The sequence below is a fragment of the Lonchura striata genome, chromosome 28, assembly GCF_050655825.1.
Source record: "Lonchura striata isolate lonStrDom1 chromosome 28, ASM5065582v1, whole genome shotgun sequence".
In the NCBI taxonomy this organism is placed as follows: Eukaryota; Metazoa; Chordata; class Aves; order Passeriformes; family Estrildidae; genus Lonchura; species Lonchura striata.
The window spans coordinates 4406618-4422721 of record NC_140730.1 but is presented as its reverse complement, the minus strand read 5'-3'; the positions used below and the strand labels follow the sequence as shown (position 1 = coordinate 4422721).

The 16104-nt window shown below is 65.0% G+C and overlaps 2 protein-coding genes across 3 annotated transcripts; both read right to left on the bottom strand.

Annotated features, from left to right (window-relative positions):
* Nucleotides 1-3102: 3102 nt before the first annotated feature.
* Nucleotides 3103-7116, bottom strand: C2CD4C (C2 calcium dependent domain containing 4C). The gene is made up of 2 exons (XM_021540119.3): nucleotides 7099-7116; nucleotides 3103-6747 (listed from the first exon to the last, which is right to left on the bottom strand). The coding sequence occupies exon 2, from the start codon at nucleotides 6726-6728 to the stop codon at nucleotides 5472-5474; it is 1257 nt and encodes a 418-aa protein (XP_021395794.1). The 5' UTR covers nucleotides 6729-6747; nucleotides 7099-7116; the 3' UTR covers nucleotides 3103-5471.
* Nucleotides 7117-9114: 1998 nt separating this feature from the next.
* SHC2 (SHC adaptor protein 2) lies at nucleotides 9115-14948 on the bottom strand. Of its 2 annotated transcripts, none has more exons than XR_014950284.1 (13): nucleotides 14417-14948; nucleotides 13908-13978; nucleotides 13466-13526; nucleotides 13166-13285; nucleotides 13018-13071; nucleotides 12791-12842; nucleotides 12495-12621; nucleotides 12171-12351; nucleotides 12021-12087; nucleotides 11764-11928; nucleotides 10806-11040; nucleotides 10464-10602; nucleotides 9115-10336 (listed from the first exon to the last, which is right to left on the bottom strand). XR_014950284.1 is itself a non-coding variant. In XM_021540152.3 (13 exons), exons 1-12 carry the CDS (start codon nucleotides 14885-14887, stop codon nucleotides 10474-10476), a joined length of 1800 nt encoding a protein of 599 aa, XP_021395827.3. In that variant the 5' UTR covers nucleotides 14888-14904; the 3' UTR covers nucleotides 9115-10336; nucleotides 10464-10473. The 2 variants fall into 2 exon arrangements, 1 of the variants encoding a protein (XP_021395827.3); XM_021540152.3 differs by having other exon boundaries at nucleotides 10739-11040; nucleotides 14417-14904.
* Nucleotides 14949-16104: the final 1156 nt, after the last annotated feature.

Sequence of the window (16104 nt, the reverse complement as noted above, 5' to 3'; positions counted from 1 at the left end):
GGGCTCAGCCCCCCTGTGCTGCCACCAGCCCGTGCCCCCAGATGCCATGTGGATCAGCACCCAGCTGCACTGATATTAAAGTGTTTCCCAGCAGCTGCTGGCGTTTAACAAATCCTCCTGCCTGCTTATTTATGCCATTTCTCACCCTCCCACCTGGGCCTTCTTGATGCTTTGGGAATTCTGCAAACGTTTTAAAGGCAGCATTTCAAAGTCCACCAGGCAGCTAGTGAGGAGCAGGTCACTAGAAAGGGTGAGGAGAGGCGGGGAAGATCCTCCACCCTGCAAGGCAGCCGCTGCTCTCACCCTCATCCATCCTTGCACGCTCCCTGCACTCCCCCACTGCACTTCCTAGTGTTCTGTACACCCACCCTGGCCCCAGCCCCAAGTCAAGGCTGGATCCAGGGGCTTGAATTAATGGTGAGAGGGAGTCCAAAATGCCATTTCCCATTCTCTGGTTGCCTTTTCCCGGCTATGGAGGCAAGATCTGGGCCCAGTTCCCCGTGTGCTGGGCAGCTCTGGTTGCCCCAGGTACACCCTGGCAGCTGCTGCCACGGAGCTGCATTTCAGCGGAGTGCCGAGTGCCTCCGGGCTGACAAGGAGCTGGAGGACATCTCTGCCCCCGGCAGGCTCTTGGAACCCCAGCCCGGGGCTTTCCGTGTCTCCTGGAGGAGCACAGACCGCTGCGTGCCCCGGGGGGAACGCCGCGGTGTCACTCTCCGCTGATGCGACTACAAGAGACTGTGAGATTCAATTAAGTTCTGCTTTCCTCCCAGTAACAGCGGGAGTCTCTCCTCTCCCCTTTAAGGCAGACACGCTGCCATGGAAGACAAATGCTTGCAATAAAGCGCTGGAGCGCGATGCCGGGGGAGGCCGATGCTCCCCGCAGCCGGCGCTGCCCGGATCGCGCCCGCCGCTTCCCCGCGCCTCTGCCCGCCCGGCCCGGCCCGGCCCGGCTGGCCAGAACCGTGCGGCGGAGTGGGCACGGGCACCGGGCGCTGGACCCGCGGGGCCACCCCCTTCCCCCGCCCGGAGCCCCCCCGCCACCGGCCGAGCGTTGCCAGGCGACGGGAAGATGCTTTTCTGACCGAAACGGGAAATCGGCAGCCGGGCTTGGGGGTGGGGGGAGGGAAATGGCTGGGCTGGGGCTGCCCGCGGGAGCACGCGAGGCTCCCCCGGCCTCGACAGCACCCAAAAAATCCAGAGAGGAGAAGCAGCCGTCGCAGCCCTGCTCAGCCAAAACTGCCAAGGACCCCCGAGCGGTGCCAGGGACCCCCGAGTGTTGCCAGGGATCCCCGAGCAGTGCAAATGACCCCTGAATGGTACCAAGGACCCCCCAGCGGTGCCAAGGGACCCCCGAGCGTTGCCAGGGATCCCCGAGCGGTGCCAGTGACCCCCGAGGGGTGCCAGGGATCCCCGAGCAGTGCCAATGACTCCTGAGCAGTGCCAGGGACCCCTGAGCGGTGCCAGGGACCCCCGAGCAGTGCCAAGGGTCCCTGAGTGGTACCAAGGACCCCCCAGCGGTGCCAGAGACCCCCAAGCAGTGCCAAGGACAGCGCTCGGCCCCGGGACCCCCAGCCCGGCTGGAGGATGGGGCAGGGACAGGGTGTGCCCAGCAGGGACAGTCCCCAGTGCCCTTCCCCACTGCAGAAACCTCCCGGGAGCCTTGGTCCTGCCTTGGATGAGACTGAGCCCCGAATTTGCCCTCTCCCTCCCCTGGCAGCCACCACGCCGTGGCTAAATGAGCTCCAGGCAATTTTGTCAGGAGTTGAGTCCCTCGCGCTGCGGGAACACAGCGCTAAGAATAGCTCGGTGTGTGCCTCTCGCCCAGGTGAGCCTCACTCCCTCCCTCCGGAGATCAGCGCTCCTCCAAATCCAGCCGCCTCCCCCGCTCTGCCTCAGTTTCCCGCACAGATTGGGCCACCCAAATGTGCGGCGCCGCAGCTGCGGCAACCTCGGGAGCCCTGGCCAGAGGAATCCCTGCGCAAGGGGAAATGTCCCAGGGCTCAGCCACCGCTCGGTGTGCGCAGCCATGGGCAGAGCCGGCCCTGGGCTCGGGATTTCACCCGGCTGCGGTTCACCCGGGCACTCCCTGACCCCAGGGGCTGCGCTGTGCACCGGGGATGTACCAACCTCTTCCCCAGCAGCAGCTCCCGGTCCAGGCACTCCTCTCAGCATGACCAAGCCCTCCCAGGTCCAGCGAGGCAGACGCATTTCCTTCCCACGGCGTCTCAATTACAAATTCAGAGTTAAATCTTCCCCCACAAGATACCCTTCTCCACCCCTCTGGCTGCTTCCAGAGCTTCAAATGTTGAATACTTTCCAGGGATTTTTGTGTGCTCAGGCTGACCCCATCCACTCTGGTTCAGACAAACTTAATCAGCCTCATTTTGTTACTAACTGCTGCATCTTTGGACCTCTAGAAAAAGCACGACTTAAATTATTAGCACCTACCAAGCTGCTTTCACCACCCCTGTGGGGGCCAGAGGTGAGACAACAGATCTGTTCCCACCCAGCCTCTATAGCTACCAAAAATGACAAATTATCAAAATTGTGGAAATTAGAAAAATGGTATTTAGGTAACAGGCAAACACTCCTCTTTTCTTCAGCAGCATCTGGCTAGGAACAGATTTGGAAGTGGCAGGTGGGGAGAAAAGAAAGCAACCTGAATGCTGTCAGCTGGGCGGGGGGGGCCCTGGGAGTGGTGAGAACAAAACCATCACCAGTTTCTTCATCACCAGTGCTGAGGAGAGCTGCAGGGGTCAGGATGGGGGAGCAGGCGAGGAGGAGGAGGAGGAGGAAGGACACCCACAGGGTGTGGGAAGGGGCTCTCCCTCAGCACAGCCCTGGGTGCCCCCTCAAGCAGGAACAGCTCCTTTTGCCAGGTACCCACCTCTCCCGGGAGATTCACTCCCACCTCACCCCACAGCAGCAGGGGAAGAGCTTCAGAAGCACCTTGAGCCCCTGGAAAGGCAAGCAGCACCCAGCAGAGCAGTGCTGCTCTGTGTCTGGACAGTGTTGAGGTTCCAGCTCTGCTCCCCCACACAGGAAGCCATCAAGAATGGAAATATCTTGGGGAAAGCAGTAGCCAGGGCCACACCTGCATCTGTTTTAGAAATTACTTTATTGCACTAAAAAGAGGAAATCATCTGTAAACAAACATTCCATTCAGGTATTAATATATGTTTTCACTCCAAAAATACATCATTAAATCCAGCCACAGAAATATCAAAGCAGGAACAATAGAAAATAGCTGCAGCAGCAGAGAGACCCATTCAAGCAGCAGCCCTGGCTCCCACACCGCCAGCCCAGCACAGGGCAGGGCTCACAGCAGCTCATCCCGGGGCTCACTGCACGGTCACACACCCACTTCCAGAAGACAGCCCTGGGACAGGCTGGGCTGGGGCAGCACGAGAGTCCCCAGGCCCTTGGGTCTCCCTCTGGGGTCACCCTCACCCCAGGGAGCAGCCTGGGGTCCTGCTCTCAGCATCCTCCTCCCCCACACCCAAAGGCACACGGTTCTTCTGCGGGGGATGTCACCCCTCAAAGCTCTCAGAGCACCAAAGCCTTCAACCCACTCCCACTCCTCCTCTTCTTGCAGCCTGTGCCCCCCACCCAGCAGCACCCGGCTCCCCCCAGCCCTTCGCAGGTGCAGCACCCCAGGGAGCACAGGGTGAGGTGTGCTGGGGCTGTCAGGCAGCACCAGCTGGGCAAGGTCCCCTTTGTACCCCAGAGCTCCTCAGGGGCAGGATGTCCCCCCACAGCCCGGGATGTGACACCTCTGCTATCCCCCCTCCCAGAGCCCTGCTCTGCCCCCAGGGTGAGCCAGGGCACTCGGGCACCATCCCTGGTGCTGGGGGAGCACAAAGAAGCCTCAAGCGGGGAACTCCCTGTGAAGGATGGACATGTCAGCTCCTTATGTCCTGCGTGTTTTCAACCACAAGCTCAGCAAACAGCCACGATCACCCTGAATCCCCCCGACATGCAAACACGGCGCGGCCAGAACCGTGCCTCGCGTACCTGGAACGTATTTACAGACAAAGTAAAACGCTGCGAAACATCAGCCTCGGATATAAATAGTCAACACTGAGATCTGCCATCTGCTGCAAAAGGACAAATAAAGGAACATGGACTGCCACCACAGAGGTTAACATGGAGGGGACACGTGTGCGTGTGTGTCCACGCGTGCTGCGACAGGCGGGGACGGGAGCGCTGCAAACCCTGCTCCCTGCACAGAAACATGCAGAGCCCGACACAAAGGGTGACACCACACCAAACAACAACGCAGCGTGTTTGACCCGCCCGCAGAAATGCCCCGGCTGGCATCCTCCCTGCCCCTGCTGTCCCCAGCCAACAGCCGGGGTGACAGGGCGGGATGGGAAGGGCTGGGAGCACCTCGCTCCCTCCCCAGAAGGAATCTGAAAGGCAGGCCGGTCACTTTGAGAAGCCAGATCCCGCTGGGCACAGGAGCTTGGTGGCCCCACAGGACATATCTCGGCTGCCCAGTGGGTAAAAGATCCTCTGCCCTCATAGACAAGGGAGGATGGAGGGTTGTGGAGCCTCAGCCTGCCCCCCTGCCCAGCCTCACCTGGGATGGCCCCAGCACTTACTGGGGGCTACTCCTGCCACCTAAGCTTCTGTCAGCAAGCACAACTGCTGGGATGCTGCCCGGGACCATCCGTGTGCCCAGGGCAGGAGGTGCCAGCCCCCAGCATCTCCCTCCCGTGGGCAGGGGAAAGGCACAGGCAGCCTCCTGGATTTGGGCAAAGCAAAGCCCCCAGAGCTCCGTGAGCAGTTTCCCACAGGGGGTCAGCAGTGGGGGACAGTGCTGGGGTGGGCAGGGAGGGCAGCCTGGGAGGCCGTAGGTGTCAGACCAAGCCAACCTTGCAGCCTCACAGGGCTGGACCAGGTCCAGGAAAGGCTCAAAAGCCACAAACCTGACTTATCCTCCAGGATGACCGCCCTTGGCCCACTCTCGGGTCACCTCTGCAGTATTTTCTTTGCAGTTTCCAACACCAGAAACTTGTGTTTTAAATTAAAGCTGTCACCTGACTGCAGGTGCTGGGGCTTTGAGAGGTGCCCGTAAGTGTGCTACAGAGATTTACCCACCTCCAACCTGCTCGGTGGCAGCTGGAGACCACAGGCACAGGGAGGGAAGAGTCCAACAGGTGCTGCCATCCTTCCTGGTGGGGAATGGGCTGGAGGCTCCCCACTTTCTGCTGGGCTCCAGGAGATGCAGCCCCGGGGCAGGACCAGGGAGGGAGCAGGGGCAGAGGCTGTGGTTGCCAGCTGCTGTTGGCAGAGCCCCGCAGCAGCACCATTCCTGGGGACCCCCACACCCTGCCACGACCCCGGCCCTCCTCAGGGGGCCCTTCCAAACCCTCCTCCAGCGGGGCTGGGGGACAGAGCCGGCCGCCCTGCCTCGCCCCGGCCCCACAGGTGGGAGGGCTCCCTCCGGGGCTGGTAGCAGGTACCTACAGGCAGGACAGGAGGGCGGTGAGTGGCAGCTCCTTCTCCCCCAGCAGCGTGTCCCGCTTAAGGCTGCTGCCCTTGTTGACCACCTTGAGCTTCAGGGACATCTTCCTGGCGTGGCCGGGGCCCAGCCCATCGAAGAAGAAGTCCTCGTTGAAGACGGGGTTGCGGCTGTTCTTGACAATGGTGCTGCGCTGCTTCTGCAGCTTCCCGGGGTTGAGGCACAGCGAGACGCAGCAGTTGATGCTGCGCAGGTCGACGAGGGCATCGTAGAGGTCCTCGGCGGAGACGAGGCGCACACGGAGCCGGGCGTTGGAGGGGTCGTACTCGGCGGCCAGGCGCAGGCTGCCGCCCCGGCTCAGCCGCAGGCTGTGCTCCCGGTCCCGGCCCGCGGGCAGGTCCAGCGGCAGCAGCGCGGTGGGAGGCTGCGTCCCGGCCGGGGCGCTCCTGGCTCGGCGCTGGGCGCTGGGGCTGGTGTCGGCCGAGCTGTCGTCAGTGGACAGCGAGCTGTTCCGGGCCACCGAGTGCTTCAGCTTGATCACCTTGGACTGGCTCTCCTGGCTGAAGAGCTTCAGCAGGGAGACGGAGCGGGAGAGCAGCGGGGAGCCGAAGGGCGAGGACTCCGCCGAGGAGCCCGTGTCGCTCTCGCCGCCGCTGAAGTAGCGGCCGGGGTGCATGAGGGCGGCGCCGAGGTCAGCGGGTGTCCGGCGGCCGCTCTCGCCGTTCAGCTTGGCTTTGCGCTGGGCGCTGGGCGAGGTGACGGGCGAGGGGCAGAGGCTGCTGTGCTCGCTGTGGAAAAGGGACTCCTTGCGCCGGGTGTGGGGGCTCTCCATCAGCGTGGCGAAGCCGTAGGAGGTCTGCGCCTTGGGCACGTAGGGCAGCGACATGGCCGTCTGTGCCTGCGGGTCCGCGTTGGTGCCGCAGCTCCCCTCGGTCCAGTCCTCGGCGGTCTCGATCTGGATGATGTGCCGCCCGGTGGTCCGGGACCGGGAGCGGCTGGACGGGCGGGGGCTGCGCGGGGGTTTGCGCTTGGCCAGGTCCTGTTCTGACACCGAGGCACCCAGAGCGGCCGCTGCGGGCGCCTCGGAGCCCTCAGCCTCGGCGGGTGCCGCGCTCAGCTTGGGCGGGATGAAGAAGTCGGGGATCTTGTCGGGGGTGAGGACGTTGCTGTAGCGGGACCCCCGCGAGGACTCCTCCGTCCCCGCCGCCCGGGACCCGCCGTTCTCCGCCACCCCGCGCAGCCGCTCCAGGAGCCACATGTTGCTGCCGGGTGTGGGGCTGGAAGAGACCCGAGGGGCAACGCTATCACCGGGGGCCGGGCACCGGCAGAGGCAGGACGAAGCCGGAAGCCCCGGGAGCGACCAGCGGCAGAGCGGAGAGACCCTGACCTGGCAGAAGCGGGGACGGGACGAGGACGGGAGGAAACCGGCCGCGCCGAGGGACACGGGGACCCGCCAGCCCGGGGAGGAGCGCGAAGAACCGGCCGCGAGGAGCGGGGATCGGGGACCCGGGGGACGGGGACCCGGCGGCGCCGAGGGATGCGCTGGGACGGGGCAGACGCGACGCCGCGACCGACGAACCGACCGACCGGCGCCGCCGCGAGCGGGACGTCGCCGGGAACCGCCGCACCTGGAGCGGAGCCGCCGCCGCCGCCGCAGCCCGGGCGGGGCGGGCGCGGACGCGCTTTTATACGGCGGCGGCGGCGGCGGCGGCGGCGGCGGCGGCGGCTCCGCTCCTCGGCCGCGCCGCCGTAATCCTCCGAGTGCGGCGCCCCCACATTTCTGCGCGCCGCGCGTGGCCGGACCAGGACTGGAACCGGGACCGGACCCGGACCGAGCGGGACCGGGACTGGCCCCGGGATGCTGATGCTCGGGAGGTGCGGGAACACGGGCCCGGGACAGCCGGCCGTGTTCCCACCGGAGTGTCGCGTGTGGGATGGGGCCAGGAGCGGAATTCGGGACGGCGGCAGCCCCGTTCTACCCCTCCCTCCCTCCCGGTGCCCCCAGGCCGGAGCGCGGTTGTTCCCCGCTGGGTGCAGCCGCTCCCCACTCCCAGCTCTTGATTTCAAAGCACTGAATGAAGCCAGCAGCGTCTGGGGCTGAGGAGTTGTTTCATCGAGTGGTTTAATTCTGCCCAGGAGGAGCTGGTGGGGCGGCAGTGCCACATGTCACACTCCCCCATGTCACACTCCCCCACGTCAAAAAACCCACCAGCCCCCGACGGGATGCGGTGGTGGCTGGGGACACCGGGACAAAACGTCAGGAGGGTTCACGGAGCATCACAGCAAGCCCCGGTGTTGCGGGGGCTCGGGAGACTCAACCGAGTGATCGGGCCCAGCCCCGGTCCCCCGGGGATTTACAGCCTTGGGGACAGGGATGCACCGAGAGGGACAGAGGCGCAAAAGGGTCAAGCGGCTGTTCCTTCCTGGCTGCTGCCCTGTGGATGCCGTCAGGCTGCCGGGAAGCCCCATCGCTCCTCAGCAGCGCAGGGCTGGCAGTGACGGCCAGGAAGAACAGCCTGGTGTGGTGAGCGCCTTCCGCGGGGGCTGCTGCGGGAGGCCTCGGCTCCCTCCGCATCCGCGCTTGGAGCTGGTAAAAAGCGGCGTCCGGCCGTGCCGAACCGGCCCGAGGGCTGGGATGTCTCAGGGACAGCGGTGGGGAACGCGGGGAGCTCCTGGCTGGACCCCGGGCTCCGACTGCGGGATGCTGAGCCGGGCTCTGCAGGGGCGAGAGGGCAGATGGAGCCCGGGGGAGGAGGACGAGGCTCACGGAAGGGGAAGCTGGTGAACAAAAGGCCGATGTTTGCTTTTCCTCCGCCCTGCGAAACTGCGGGTAAACAAGGCGCAGAAATGGTTGAGTTCCCCTGGGATAACAAAGAGCGCTCTGCCCGCGGGGCTCGGGGCCGGTGCCCGCGGAGCACGGAGGGGAACCGGGCGCCGGGAGCTGCCCGGCTGCGCCCCGGCAGGGCTGGGGACGCTGGCAGGGGCTGGCAGAGCTGGGGACATTGCTGGTGGAGCCGGCAGTGTGCTACCACCTGCTGGAAGCTGGGAAGGAGGGAAGCCTGCTGTGGGAAAGGGTTTGTGCAAGGACGCCCTGAAAAATCGAACTGGGCGTGTCTGCTGCCCGCACATTTGAGACAGAAGCAGGGGAGGGGTTGGTCAGCGAGATCTCCAAGGTCCTGGGAGAGCAAGGAGGCCACGTTCTCTGCAGCTGCTCTTCTGTGGCTTCCTAACCTTCCCAAAACACCTCAGCCGTCCTGTAACGCTGCAGCCCTCCCATCATAGGGGCTGAAAAAGCAGCAGCCCTTCAACCCAGGTCTGGGTTGAGGCACAGAGCCCCCTGCACCCCTTGGCACCACACACCAGCCTCAGCCGAAGTGGTTAAACCCCTGGAACATCCACCCCACCAGCCCTTCATCCCTTCAGGGCAGCATCCCCGGGGCTGCAGGGCGAGGCAGCGCCAGCAGGTGAACCAGACAGGCTCGGTTCTCCAGCAGTGAAATAAAAAAGTCGGGGCCCTCGCTGCCTTTCCCTGCCTCTGTTGAGGGAGCAGTGCAATTATCTTTGCAGACGCATCACTCCACGACAGAAAATAGCAGCTGAGATGGAAGCACCATGTCCCCGCGGAATCAGCTATCAATGGAAAATTACGCATTCATTACTGGGCTTTATTTAGGGGATTATTTTATTCATTGGCTCAGCTGGCACTGGCCAGCCTGGACACCTTGTGTGGCAGAGGCCATCCCCAGCGAGGGGCTGAGGGTGCTGGGGTGACCCTGCTCCCCGAGGTGGGTGCTGGAGCAGCACTGGGCATGCAGAGCAGAGCCAGAAGAGGCCACCAGCAGCCAGGAGTGGTGCTGGACCCCCCAACTGGCTGTCCCACAGGAACCACAGCCAGGCTCAGCCACAGCTCTGGCTCTGCTGGCTGCCACGTCCACTAGTGGGTCACAGCTTGGCTTGTGTCACTCAGAGCCACCCCAGGAGGGCCGGTTTGGGTGGCCATGTGCTGCTCCAGGTGGAGGCAAGGAGGGGAGCCGGCAGCAGGAGGAGGAGAGGCCGTGCAGGGCCAGCCCTGGGTGCCAAAGGCCACTCCGAAGCCAGGTGATCCACGGGGGACAGGGTGACCCAGAGGGGCAGAGATAAGTGTGACTGGACAGGATGGGTTGGCCAAGGTGAGAGGAACTGGTGGTGATGGAGACACCCCAGCACCATGCCCAGGGGTGGCATGAACCACCTGTGTTCCTTGCTCATCTCCAGGTTTAATTAGAAACGTACTCCAAACCACAAACCTGTACCCAGCACCAGACACAGGGCAGGTAAAGGGGGCTGTGTGTGCCACGAAAACCTGCCAAAGCCCCAAGCTGGCCAGGGGGCCCCCACAGGCCATGGGACACCTGGTGAGGCAGTGCCAGCAGCTCAGCCCTGCCCTGCACCTTCCCACAGGAGCTCCATCCTGGCCCTGGCCTGGGGAGGGCTGCAGGGCCTTGGGGCCACATGGAGCATCATGTGGCAGCCACTCCTGGGGAAAATCCAGCTGAAAAGGGATGTCCCCAACAGGAACATCCAACAGCACCAGCGTCCAAGAGATGGTCGTGCCTGGCCCCCTGGGCAGGGCCAAGCCAGGGGCTACAGCAACATCCACCAGCCCCCATTCCAGTGCTGGGGCAAGTGGGGGCAGCTCTGCCTGAGATGGCTTCAGGCTCCATCCCTGCTGCTGAGGCCACTGAGCAGTTCCCACCCCAAGAGCGTTTCACCTGTGAGTGTGGAATTAAACGTCTTTGTGTCCAGCTGCGCAGGGCGCCCCGTGCAGATGATGGAGGTAGGCAGCAGCCAGGGAGGTCCTGCAGAGGCAGGGACCACACAGCCTTGCTGAGGAGGAAAATGGGGAGCCTGACCCCGGAGTCCAGGCACAACTGGAGAAGGGCAGCACAAAGGAACTCCAGTTTTGCCCTAGAGTGAGTCCAGAGCCAGGGGAGCAGGTCGGGGACTCACATACCCCCTTGGCATCACTGCTTCCTCTGAACAACCTGGCGGAGGTGCAGCTCGCTCTCTGCCGCCACGATGGGCTGCTCGTTCTGCCGGTGGTGGCTGATGAGGTGGCTGATGCTCTCAAACAGCACGTCCTTGGTCCTCACCTGGGGCCGGGGCACAGCGATCCTCAACTCAGGAGACTTGCCCCTCATACAGCATCCAGTTGCAACACCCTGTGCCCACCCATCACCCCAGTCGCCCACCCCGTGCCCTGCCCTCACCCCCGTGCCTTGCCCTCACCACTCCCTCGGGATCCACCAGCAGCAGGTGCTTGGGCTGCCCGCTGTGCATGCCGGTCAGCACGTACTGCCCCGGGTTGGTGAGGCTGTCCCGCACCAGGAAGTCCCCGTCCATCTGCAGGAGCCTCTCAGCATCCCTCCGGCTCATCCTGCCGTGGTACCAGGGCTCCCTCCGCAGCTGCTCCTCCGTGGGGGCGACCGGGGCCTTCCGTGTCGGGGGGCTCGGCCACTGGTCCTCAATGGGGGGGCTACTGGCCCCCCCTGCAATGCACTCGTGGAGCTTCAGGGCATCCTCGAATGGCCCTGTGGGATCCAGGGGTTGTGGGGTGTTACACCCAGGGCACCAGGCAGGGTTGGGCTGCAGTGTGGACAGACCCCCGGTGCACTGTAGTGTTGGGAAGGATGGATAAATATAATTATTCATAAATAACACAGCCAGGATGAGAACGGTCCTCCCTGCTAGGCAGACAATGCCCTTGCCTATGGACGGGTCCAGGGGTCGAGTGGACTGTTCCATCTCACCCCCCAAAATGTACGGTTCACCCCGCACCTGTAACCCTCCCCTAAAACATCAGGTGTCTGTAACCCCATTGGCCCGAGTCTTGTTCCACCTCACCTTGAAGCCCCCTGATAAGGGGCTGTGAGGGGCCATACGGCCCCTTGGAACTTCCCCTTCTCTTGGATCTTCCCACTCATAGGACCTCCACCCTCTCCTAGAGCATCCTCTTGTCTCTCCCCTCACACATCCCCTCAAGCCTCGCCACGTGCTGTGCCTGGCAGCTCCAAGCAGGACCTTTCTCCATCCCTAATAAACCTGATATCCCAAGAGCAGCCTGCAGAGATCTCTCGTCTCCCTTCACCTAAACCACCCTGGAGCCCAGCGCTCCCTACACTGCAGGGCACTGCTGTGGACTCGGCCAATGCCAGCACCCACCGGGGCTGTGCTGGGTGACCCAGACAGCTGCTGGCACAGCTTGACCACTCCACAGCACGTTCTGCACCATTTCCCCCGGGGCAGTGGCTTACTCATGTCAAAGAGATCCTTTTTGGGGCTCTCCTCTGCCGCCCCATGAGCCAGCAGCTCGGGCTCCCAGGCGTCCAGGCTCTGTGTGTTGACGTACATGTGCTCCTCGTAGTCCCGCGGCCCCAGGCTGTGGCTGTCTGCCTGCAGGTACCCGTCGCAGGGCTGGCCTGCGAGGACGGCCGTCACCGCTGCCCAGGGTGGGCACAGTCACAGGGACCCCCCCGGCTCACGGCTTCCCCCCACCCACAGCAGTACCCACCCTGGCTCTCCAGCTCCCAGGGCGGCCCCGGCTGGCTGCTCGGCTCTCGTCTGGCTGCTAACCCGCCCTAGGAAAGGAGACAGTCAGAGCCTTGGGGGGGCCCTGCCTGGACCCTCATAGCAAGACCAGCAGCGGCTCCAAGGGGCTCACCTGGCTGGGGGGGACAGAGCTGGAGGGCTGAGTGCGGACGTGGCCCAGGGCTGCGCTGTGGCGGAGCCGGGAGTCAACCAGGCCCCCCGGGGGGGGCTCCTTCCCTGGGATGCTGTTGTAGTAGTCGTGCTCAGCTGCCTCCTCATCCTCCCCCCAGGCTGACTCCTCTGCAGCCAGCGCCCTGCAGCAGGGATGGGTGAGCTGGGGACACCCTGCCTGGCTCACACCATCCCCGTGCCCTGCAGTGACAGGGGTCCCCAGAGCCACCCCCAGCCAGGGGACACGGCCGGGACAGGGGTGCAGCAGGGCCCCCCGCCCCCCTACCTCTCTGGGGGTACCACCACCTTGGGGGGGCTGTGCAGGTACTGCTTGAAGCGCAGCTCAAAGGCCTGTCCCACCGTGCTGATGACGCTCTGCGCCAGCCCCTCGCAGCACTCCAGGATGTGGCAGGCTGTGGACAGACAGACAGACGGTTGGAGTGTTTCCCCCACGCTGCCATCGCTCACCAGGACCACCCTGAGCCCCCCCCCAGTGTTCTCCAGGAGGGATCTCCTCCTCCAGCCTCCACCCCCGGTGCGTTCCTCCTCCACAGAGCCCCCAGGCGTGGAGGCCGGTGTCACCTCTCTGGTTGATGGGGTCCTTGGCGACATAGGCGACATAATCTGTGGTATCCTGCAGGCAGAGGAGGAGATCAGCACTCATGTCCTGCTACTTTGTGGGGAGCAGGGCTGGAGGTGCCAGGGCGAGAGGACAGCTCATCCCCAGTGCCACGTCCTGACCCAGGCCAGGCTGCCCTGTGCCCAGCTGGCTGTCCCTGTCCCCAGCACCCTGGGGTGGCATGACTCACCATGTCCCCACCCGAGGCGAAGGAGATGGACTGCATGTGGTGGTTGGCGATGATCTGCATGGGGAACATGGCCCGGGGGGGCGTTTGCAAAGGGGCCACTGGCTCACAGGCTGGCAGGCAGCAGGACTGTGTGCCCAGGAACACTCACCTGGCGCGTGGTGGGGATCATGAGGTTCAGCCCATCCACAGAGATGTTGACAGCGATGCTCATGCCAGCGAAGTGCAGGTTGCTCTTGCCCAGGATGGAGAACAGAGCTTTGTTGGGAGCCTGACAGGGGAGAGGATGGTGGGGACAACGAAGACCACCAGGACCAGGTTTCCTCTGGTGAATGAGGAAAGGGGGCATACCCCAAGAGGCCACAGGCCCACAAACTGGACAGGCACCCCTGGTGCCTTGTCCCACAGCCTTGGCTTGTCCCAGGGACGGACAAGATGAGTGGAAACTCACCTTCTTCTTCCAGATGCCCTTCACACCCGGCACTGCCTCGTACAGTCTGTTGATGGCTTCCCTGCAATGACAGACCCTGGCCTGCTCACTGCTCCAGACCCCCAGCCATTCCCAGCTGCATTCACCCCACATTGCTCTGCGGGGTCTGGTGGCACGAGCCCCCACAGCCCCAGGCACCGCAGCGTCCCCGCAGCGCTGCCCCACGTCACGGCCCAGTACGTAATCCCAGCCGGGGCCTCCTCCCTTCTCCTCTTTCCACCCATTGATCTGCGGCAGTGCCCTTCGCCCGTGTCCCTGCGTGCAGGGTGGGTCCTGCAGGACACGGCTCCCCCGGGCCCCTGCTCCCTTCCCTGCACAGGGCGCTGGGGAGGGGGAGCACCCAGGGCCGCCGGTGGCTCGGGGTGGCACTGGGGTGCAGGAGAGTGGGACTGCGGGGCTCTACCTGGTGACCTGTGTCCGGGTGTTGAAGTCCAGGGACCTCATGGAGCGCAGCACCTCAATGCACCCCATGTACTGCGGGGGAAAGCAGCGCAGCAGGGCAGGCGACCGAGAGGAGAGGCCGGGTGTTAGGGACAAGAGCCTTCCACACCAGTTCCAGGGATCACACAGCAGCTTTCACTCCCCACCCCAAAACACCCCAGCACATGCCCAGGCCCCGTGCTAAGACCCCACAGCCTCATCTGTGAGCTACAGCTTGTGATGCCTCGTAGGGGTTGGCAACGCTGGAGTCCCAAGGTGGGCTCCACGGCCCAGCAAGCCCCCGGCCTCCGGCCCCATCACGGATGTGATGTGCCAGGGGCGGCTGCCCCGGTCCAGCCGTGAGGGGGGGGACTCGAGCGAAGGCTCTGCCCGCAGCCCTCGGGAGGAGCGGCCGGACCCACCGAGCCCCGCACACGCCTGGGGCCGGGGTCTCCGCGCCCTCCCGCACCGCCGGGCTCCGGCGGGACTTACCCGGACAATGTAGGAGACGCCGGGCCCCAGCACCCGCTCGTCGGGGTGCAGCCAGCCCTGCGCGGGTTTGCGGATGAAGCTGCCCTTACGGCTCCACTCGTCGCCGCCGGGCCGGGCCCCCGCCGGCGCCGCCGCTCCCCGCGCCCGCCCCGCCGCCCCCCGCGCCCGCCCGCCGCCCGGCAGCGCGCAGGGCGCGGCGCAGAGCGGCTCGCAGGCGCCCAGCACGGCGGCCAGCCCCGAGGGCGACTCCGCCGCGGCGGGGGCGTCCCGGGCGGCGCCGGCGGGGCCGCGGCCGAGGAAACCGCTGGAGCCGGGGAACTTCCACTGCGGCATCCGCGGCAGCAGCGCGCAGAAGGTGGTGCCGTGCTCGGGCTCCTCGCCCGCCGCGGGGCACGGCGCGGGGGCCGGCGACGGCATGGGGGCGGTCAGCGGCTCGTCGCGGAAGCGGTCATACTTGGGCTCCGGGAGCATGCCCGGGGCCGCGCTCCGCTCCGCTGCCGCCGCCGCGCCGGCTCCCACCCCCCGCCCGCTCCCCCGGGGCCGCGCCGCGCTGATGTCATGGTGCGAGCGCTCCGCCGCCCGCCCGGCCCCGCATCCCCCGCCCCCGGCCCGCGGCCGCCGGAGCATCCCCGTCCCGCCCAGCATCCCCGCCCACCCGAGCATCCCCACGCACCGGAGCATCCCCCCCGCGCCTGGGCTGCCGTGGCGAGCGCGGCTCGCGGGGCCGGAGCCACCCACGCTCCGCGCTCCGTCCTGCTCTAAACCCCCCTGGCCATGCAAACCCCGCGGGGCTGGCGCCGGCCCCGCGAGTTTCCAGCTTTGCCACAAGCGCTGGGAGCCAGGGGATGGCGGGGGCAGGCGGAGGGGGTGCCGGCCCCTCCCGGAGCCGCGGGGCTGAGCACAGGCTGCGACCCGCTCGCGTTTCGCGTTAGCGGAGCGAAAGCGGCCAGCAGCCCCCGGCACTGCCCTCGCCCACGACAGGGACATTTTCCGCTCTTTCCACCTCTGCATTTCCCGGGAAGCGCTGCAGAAGCCCAGGGCTGGCCGGGGAGGCGGGGGAGGGCTCGGCCAGGCTTCGATGCACAAGCGGGCTGCCCTACTTCTGTGCCTCCCAGCCCGCTGGTCCCTCTCGCTGTGATTTCATCTGCCTCCAAAGCCAGATCTGATTCCCGCTTTGTTTGTATCTGTCTGGAGGGCTCAGGCAGTAAAAAGCACAAACATTTTCTTGTTTTTTCTGCTTGTAACTGCAGCAAGCAGGGGGGGGAAAAAATCCTACAAAAACCTTAAAGGGACTCTCTGACCTCAATCGAGCGATTCGCCCTTGCTCCTGCCCCGGGGCTGTTTTTCGAGCGAGTCAGAGAACTCCAGGCTGGAGTGCTGCACACACAGCAACTCTGCTGTGCTGGACCCTCACCTTTCACCAGCATCCCCTCCATCCCCAAAGTGGTCTTAACATTGGGGTTCCATCCCCGCAGCACCACAGGCTCCTTTCAGAGCTTGTTTTCAGCCTTCCGAGGAGCTTCCCTGGGCCTCTCTTCGGTCCAGCAGCCCCCCAGCCCTCGCGGCAAGCGGCACAAACAGCACCAGAGCCTCCCCGGGGACGGGCCGTGCCCTGGATCACACAGCCGCCTTTGTCTCTTCCTCGCTGTCTCCTGCTCCCTGGCAGGTGACGGGGTGAGAGCCAGTAA

What these genes read in the sequence shown, in the direction of transcription:
- SHC2 (XM_021540152.3), bottom strand. Translation starts at nt 14,887, where the DNA reads ATGCTCCCGGAGCCCAAGTATGACCGCTTCCGCGACGAGCCGCTGACC. An exon ending in TGATCCCCACCACGCGCCAG is followed by an intron (nt 13,072 to 13,165) that starts GTGAGTGTTCCT and finishes TTCCCCATGCAG; the next exon opens with ATCATCGCCAACCACCACAT. An exon ending in CTGGGAGCTGGAGAGCCAGG is followed by an intron (nt 11,929 to 12,020) that starts GTGGGTACTGCT and finishes CCGTCCTCGCAG; the next exon opens with GCCAGCCCTGCGACGGGTAC.
- C2CD4C (XM_021540119.3), bottom strand. Translation starts at nt 6,728, where the DNA reads ATGTGGCTCCTGGAGCGGCTGCGCGGGGTGGCGGAGAACGGCGGGTCC.